Here is an 8,099-nt window from a genome sequence, read left to right as displayed (position 1 = left end):
AGAAATATTCAGCTCTGGTATAATTTTATTAGAAAAGAAGTCAATATTCTGGCAAAATCTCCCAACACCTCAATCAAATATATCTAATTGCAAAGTAGGCAAGGCAGGTTGGTTTATAAATTTTTTAGAAGATCATTAAATAGTAAGAGAGAAAGTAATTTCATATCCTCTTTGTCTCTATGAGAGAATAGAATTACTTCATTTGTTTACCAGCTGGGTTGGAAACAAAGAACATACCCAGAGCAGAAGACAAACTGGGAAAATAACTCCATTAACATACATCCCACATACAAAGTTTCTTTTATTCTTCCTAATGGCCTATCTAGTTGTATAACCAAAGAAAATACATTCCTAATAACTATAAATAAACACAGTACTATTATCCTTAACTGAAATGTTTTTGTTTTTTCTAATAGACCATTATAGCTATAATTCCTCATTTTTGCACAAACTCATGTCATTTCAATGATTTTTATATTTTATTATTATTTACTTTTCTTCCACACTAGATTTTTTTCCTTTACTTCCTTAATTTTGGTTTCTTGTGTTCATGGCATACCAATGAAAGCAAAAGAGGATTAAAAACCTCAATGCTACATCATTTTAAAAGCTTTAATGCAGATTATGTTCAAATCGGATCCTCCCCTCAAAGGGTTTACATACTATTTAAGAATAAATGATGGGGTTGAGGACTCAAGATTCAAAACAAGAGTGCTCTGCATCTTCATTGTGCTGTCTTCTACAGCTGTCAAATCTCTTTTTATAGACCTTAGCTCCCTCCACCTTCTATGGGTTCTAATTGAGCATGGATCTTTTCCATTATCAATCCTAGCCCCACAAACAATTTTCATCCATTCAATTTACCACATATATCTAGTTATTCTAGTTTACTTTGTGAAAGAGAAAGTAGTGTAAATTTGTCTTGATTTAGATTTGAATTTTGATTGGTAACTTAGTTTTAAAAGTGATTTTACTATATATTATATCAAATTTAACTCTCAAAATAACGCTCTGAGATAGGTATTATTACAGAAGAGGAAAATGATGCTCAGACAGGTTGAACGACCTATTAATAAGATCATGGGAATGCAAAGCTGAGAAATGAAATCCTATCTTTGTCTCCAAACCCAGTGCTATTTCCACCATTCCACATTACCTCAAACTATTCTTGAGGAAAGAATATTAACAACTACATTTACCTAGCAAAACTGAAGAATTCAACACCAAAATTGTATTCCTTTACAACTTGCATACAATGGTCTAATTTTTACAATATGAAAGTACTGAAGTGTTTATTATCCATAGTAACAAGTATGAACAAAAAAATTTCTCAAAGAAATACAAAACTAGAGAAACTAGTTTGATAATGAACCTGATATATCCATCTTTCAACATCAACATTACCAATATGTAATATAGTATGTTTCATCTCTACTTCCATCCTCACTCTCCAACCCCAGATTCTTTTGAAGTACATCCCAGAAAGCATACAATTTCACTTGTAAATATCTTAGTATATATCTCTAAGAGTCATTTTCTTTTTATTTTTTATTGTTATGTTAATCACCATACATTACATCATTAGTTTTTGATGTAGTGTTCCATGATTCATTGTTTGCGTATAACACCCAGTGCTCCATTCAGTACGTGCCCTCTTTAAGACCCATCACCATTTTCAAAAAAAATTATCATCATGCCTAAAAAATTAATGATAATTAATTTAAAATCAATCAGATACTGTTTTATTTATTTTTTTATAAAAGATTTTATTTATTTTTTGACAGAGAGAGAGACAGTGAGAGAGGGAACACAAGCAGGGGGAATGGGAGAGGGAGAAGCAGGCTTCCCGCTGAGCAAGGAGCCCGACATGGGGCTCGATCCCAGGACCCTGGGATCATGACATGAGCCGAAGGCAGATGCTTAACAACTGAGCCACCCAGGTGCCCCTCAGATACTGTTTTAAAGTTTAGAAACTAATTTCATTTTACTATCAGTCTCCATTTCTCTTTACCTTCACAAATAGGTCACAAAATATTTCATAAAGCATTATGATATCTCTCAGGAGGTTCCTTAGTGTTTGAAGGATTATCCCATTTCAAAATTACAAACTCATTGTGCCACAGAAACTCCTCCAGGGATGGATGAGGACTGCCACAACGAAAGAACCATATGGATAACACATTACATGCTACCTGTTTACCAGAGTAGAATAGTAATTTATACTAGGCCATGACTCCTAACATAAAGGACACAAAGTATTATCTGCAATTATACAACAATCCAGTTAATATACAGAATGCTGATCTTAGAACACTGATGAAGCCAGAGCTTTGTTTGGCATATTCTTACTAAAAATAGTTACAGAGTTTAAAGTTTCTTTTGGTGAAGTCCTATACCAATATATAACCATATTTGACCTATCATGGAAGAAGGACAAATCTAAGATCTTCCTACAGGGAGAAGTATAATCCACTCCTTACCTGCTGCTCTTACAGTATTAAGAAGTATACCATCCTTGAAAATGCTTAGTAAGACAGATAAAATCTTACTTACTAGATTCATCTGATAGTTATGTCCAATGGAATTCAATGGACATTTCATCAAACGTGCACTATGAGTCAGATAACAAGCTAGCCATCATGGCTGCCCTAAGGAAGTTAATGGTCAAAGAAGGGAGTAGTCAAGGAGGAGACAAACATATAAACAGATACAATGAATTTTAATAGAGTTGATACAAAGAAAGAAATATGCAAAGGATGTTATGTGAGCACAGGGAGGGCACATAGTCAAAATATACTGTTTAAAAATGGTTTCCAGGAGTAGATAATTCAAGTCATAGGGTGCAGCATGAGCAAAGGCACAGAACATGGAAGAGCAAGACATGTATAGAGAACCAGAACTCAAAGCGCAAGGTGAGGACTGGAGAAAGTAAGGACAAAGGAATACACAGAGGCTAGAAAATGGAAGATCTTGCATACTATGTTAAGCTTGACTCTGCCCTACAGGTGACTAGGAGCCACCACAGTGATAAAGCAGCATTTGTGTAGTTAGCTCTGTGTTTTTAGACTGAGCCCTCTAGCAGCAAATTAAAAAGATGGATTCTAAGAGGTAAGAATGGAGAATAGAGGGGCACGTGGGTGGCTCAGTCGGTTAAGCGTCTGCCTTCGGCTCAGGTCATGATCCCAGGGTCCTGGGATCGAGCCCCGCATCGGGCTCCCTGCTCGGCGGGGAGCCTGCTTCTCCCTCTCCCTCTGTCTGCTTCTCCCCCTGCTTGTGCTCTTTCTCTGTCAAATAAATGGATGAAATCTTTAAAAAAAAAAAAAAAAGAATGGAGAATAGAGGGAGTCTGGAAGGAAGATGATGGGGGCCTAAACTATTGCAGGGATAGGGAGGATCCAGATGGGTAGATCAATCTGGATCAACATTTAGGATGAACTGGCATGACTTCACACTGGATAGAGAGTAAGAAGGGAAAAAAGCATGTAAGGTAACTCCCAGGTTTCTGGAACTATGCCCAAAAGGGTAGAGTGAGGGCCTTTCATATAATAAAAGCTCATTTTAATTATGTTGAATGTCCTCCATTTCTTTTATTCAAAACTTTTTATTTTTATTTTTTAAAAGATTTTATTTATTGAGAGACAGAGCACACGCACAAGCGGAGGGAGCAGCAGGCAGAGGGAGAGGGAGAAGCAGGCTCCCTGCTGAGCAAGGAGCCCAATGTGGGACTCGAGCCCAGGACCCTGGGATCTTGTCCTGAGCCGAAGGCAGACGCTTAACAACTGAGCCACCCAGGTGCCCCTTCTTCTTCTTCTTTTTTTTTTTTAAATAGAAATACCCTCATCTTACCTATATAAACTTTTGTGGTGGCACTTTGCCCTAACATGAATCATCTGCTCCAAAAGACAACAAATCTATTTCCTAAACATACGTTAAGATATCTAAGATTTGGTAATCAACAACTTCAACTTAATAGAGATGCTGAATACTACCCATTGCTACAAGTTCTGATGTTTAATACTAACTTAAAACAGTTTTGATAAAGAATCTATTAGTATCCTGAAAACCCTACTAATAATTACATGCCTTTCATTCCAATATTTATGTTTATGTTCATTTTATTGTTTAGTGCAATGACCAGAACTTTTAGAATAAAATGTTAAATAATGATGCAGATATCACTGCTTTGTTCCTAAATGTATCCAAAATGTCATTAATATTTTATCACTAAATATTAAACTGGCTATTAGTTTATCATGTTTAGAAAGTACCCACCCCTTTCAACATTACCCACTTTTTAAAAAGCTCATTTATAAAAGATCACCATTTCAAAACTGAAACACAAAAATTAGGTCATTCATCTGACCATATTACAAATCCATCTTTTACCCCAAACGTTTAGAAATTTATTTCATTTTTATACTTGCATTACAATAGTTAGAAAATATAAAGTAACTATTCATAAACTCGTCCACAAAACATTAATAAACAATAATATATAATCGATCTTCACCACCATTTTCCTATAGAAAGGATATAAAAACTTACAACAAACACAACAAAAAGAAAATATCATTTATAGGAGATACTAACTAAGGCTAGTATATTTTGAATACATTCGAATTTAAATTTGAAATGATCAGAGCTAAATACATGTTTAAATAAGGATTAAAAGCCACCATGAAAGCAGTAGTCTTACCTGTAACGAACATGAAAAGAATAGTCTTCCCTCATGCTTATCAAATTTTCCTCCATCGAGTCATATTATAAGCTGAGTAAAATATGAAATTATTTTATTTAGTGCCAATCCAGTTCTTTACAATGTAGAATTGTTGCAGAACATTGTCCGGTTAGTATATTAATGAGTTGGTGTTAATACATCCTAAGCTCCTGCTTCTTCTTTATTAATAATGAAAGGAGGTCAATGTCAGACAGCTTAAAGGTTCAAAATGTGTCCCAAATCCTTGCATCTCTGGCCCTTTCAGGAGCACTTCAGCAACATTTCTGCAAAAGGAATACAAGATGCCTTGCTTGAAGTCCTATTTTCAAAGAATAACCTAAAGTAATTCCAATCTGTACATAATCGCACAGCTAACTCCACAGACTGCTGTCATGTCAATCACAGGAGAAAAACAGCAAAGGGCTTAACTGTCGCCATGAAGCTTCTCAATAAGGATGTGAATATATTACATTTATTTGGGACCTGTACCTTAATTTTTTAAATTGTTTTAAAATACAATAATTTATGTAATATTTTCTATTATAAACAGATATAGAAGAATGTGTTAGAGTATCTAAAGAGATATGATACTTTAAGCTTTAAAAAATGCTATTATAACAGGCAAAATGAGAATTCAGTAATTATTTGAACAAGCCAATTCCAAACTCTAAATTTATTCCTTCAAAGACATTTGTGCTGATAATTAACTTATACTTGTATTCATTTGCTCAGAGTACATTCTACTTTTACTTTTTAAGGTCTTTAAAATGTTTTTATTAATACTGAGTAGGTACAAAAGAAATTTAGAAACTATGTGTATAGTAGAATGACACAACAAACATTTATATAACACCACCCAGTTGAAGATAAAGAACATTACTGCCTTTGAAGTCGTCTGGGTGCCTCAACTTAACCAATCACACGTTCCTTTCCCCTCTAAGGTGATCTCTAAACTGAATTTTGTTCATTATTCCCTTGCTTGTCATTATAACCTTGGTTCAATATCTGCATAGGCCTAAAAATTATATCATTTAATTTTGTATGATTTTGCTTAACATTGTTTCCGAGATTCATCTCACTTGTTGCACACAGCTACAGTTTGCATATTTACACTGCTGTGTCATATCCCATTGAATACCAAATATATTTTTTATTCTGCTGTTGATGGGCATTTGGATTGTAGTTTTTGCATTTTTTTGCTACTATTAAAAAAGTATTGCTATGAACATTAGTATTAGTAACTTAATGTACTGGTTAAACAGCAGATAACCTAAAGACAGAATGAGTAAACTAGAAGAATATCTGAAGAAATTATTCAGACATTCACAAAGAGATAAAGAGATGAAAAATACTAAAGAGCAGTTCAGAGAAAAGGGAGACAAAATGAGAAGCTCTACAGAGGTCTAATTACAGTACTAGAAAGAAAAACAAAGAAAAGTAAAGGCAAAATCTTCAGTGATAAAGACAGATTTTTTTCAGACTTGAAGATAGACTTAAATTAGCAGATTGAAGAAGCACACACTAAATCCTAAATAGATAAATGAAAACGAATCCCATACCCAGATATATTACAGAGAAACTACAGGCCATCAGATATAAACTATAACTTCTAAGGCAGCAGTTTAGAGAAACAAATAAGATATACATATGTGTGTGTATATAAATACATAGATTATATATATACACACACACACACACACACACACACACAATTATTAAGTCCTGGAATCTGTTATAAACAACGTTATAGGTCAGTTAGTCTAACATTTATCACAGCATTCCCAGAAAGGTCTTGAGGTGGCTAATCCTAATTTGAACAGTTCTTTTAGAAATTTGTTCCATACTTTGAGCAATCTTTCCATTTCTACCCATTTTTTCCTTTTGCTGCCATCCAATAAACCTAATTCCTTTGCCACATAACATCCTTTTAAATATTTCAATATAACATAAACTAGACTCTAAATCACACACACCCACTGCTTTGTTAATCAAGTACAGTTAGAAAAGAGGTTAGAAGGGAACAGAGCAGAAAAGGACCCGTGAGGAGGTGGAAGGTGGAAAGGACCAGCCTTGGGAATACTGACAAGCTTCCCAGAGGAAATTAAGTTTTCTTATTAATAACCAGTTTGACATACAAAAAGAAAAACCACAAAATATTCCTTTTATACCTTCCCTGGCCAACAAAGGAAGCAGTGTCTTAAGAAAGGATGAAAAGAAAGGGTAGCAGCTATTAACCCAACAAAACTCTTTTTCTTTTGTTCGGAATCCTCCTTAATAAATAAAACACTATAAAGGAATTAGCGTAGATATGAATAGCCATAGCTTCAAAGTACATCTAGATTACACAACAGCTAAACTGTCAACCAAAAGGTCTTCCCCTACCCATGCTGAGGTTTAGGCTGTTATTTATAAAATGGGGCAGAAGGTGAAGTATTAGAATAAATTTAACTTTGAATTCAATTAAGTTATAATTTACTTGAAATATTTTTTCATCCAGATCATAATGTAATTCCAAATTTTACCAATCATTAAAAAATGTTAACTCCATACTTAATAAAATGTAAACATGGAGTCAAATTAACAAATGCATATAAATGGAGTTGTGAAATACCTTATTTAAGACTGCGTAGAGAAACATTTTAAAAATAATTAAAATAAGAAGACAGAATGCTATTCACCATTTTAATAAGGACAATTTATAATATAGTTTTACAATTCTCAAAAGAAGTGTATCACAAACAAGTCACTCTTACATTACAATCTCCATAACAATAAAGTAGCATTTCTTATAATTATTCACTGAACTAACAAGCAATTCTTTTTTTTTAAGATTTTATTTATTTATTCATGAGAGACAGAGAGAGAGAGAAGCAGAGGCAGAGGGAGAAGATGCGGGACTTGATCCCAGGACCCTGGGATCATGACCTGAGCCGAAGGCAGACGCTTAACCAACTGAGCCACCCAGGCGTCCCACAAGCAATTCTTTTTTTTTTTTTTTAAAGATTTTATTTATTTATTTGAGACAGAGAGAATGAGAGACAGAGAGCATGAGAGGGAGGAGGGTCAGAGGGAGAAGCAGACTCCCTGCCGAGCAGGGAGCCCGATGCGGGACTCGATCCCGGGACTCCAGGATCATGACCTGAGCCGAAGGCAGTCGCTTAACCAACTGAGTCACCCAGGCGCCCCCCCCACAAGCAATTCTTGATTCAATGATTAATTCTGCAAGAACTCTCTAACCAATTTAGTAACAATGTGTTCATTCATGCTCCACATTACACAGAGTTAAAAAACCCACTTCATATTTAACACATAGTTTATATATTACCAGTGTAGCAGTAATAAAATCTGCAATAAATAATAAATTATGTTCATCAGGATAAGA

General features: G+C 34.5%; 1 protein-coding gene across 4 annotated transcripts in view; it reads right to left on the bottom strand.

Moving 5' to 3' along the window:
- GPSM2 (G protein signaling modulator 2) overlaps positions 1-8,099 on the bottom strand; it is a 46,127-nt gene that overhangs the window by 30,683 nt on the left and 7,345 nt on the right. Inside the window, exon 2 of one of the 4 annotated variants that reach the window (XM_081815576.1) lies at positions 4,697-5,001. The exons of 2 other annotated variants lie outside the window; for them this stretch is intronic. In XM_081815576.1, coding sequence (XP_081671702.1) covers positions 4,697-4,752 — 56 coding nt within the window. In that variant the 5' untranslated portion in view covers positions 4,753-5,001. The remainder of the gene's footprint in view (positions 1-4,696; positions 5,002-8,099) is intronic. One more of the 4 variants, XM_081815577.1, reaches the window with a different exon arrangement.

This window comes from Leptonychotes weddellii, chromosome 4 (assembly GCF_054177405.1).
Source record: "Leptonychotes weddellii isolate Sample4059 chromosome 4, ASM5417740v2, whole genome shotgun sequence".
In the NCBI taxonomy this organism is placed as follows: domain Eukaryota; kingdom Metazoa; phylum Chordata; class Mammalia; order Carnivora; family Phocidae; genus Leptonychotes; species Leptonychotes weddellii.
The sequence above is the reverse complement of the archived record's forward strand: the minus strand, read 5'-3'. Positions and strand labels throughout refer to the sequence as shown.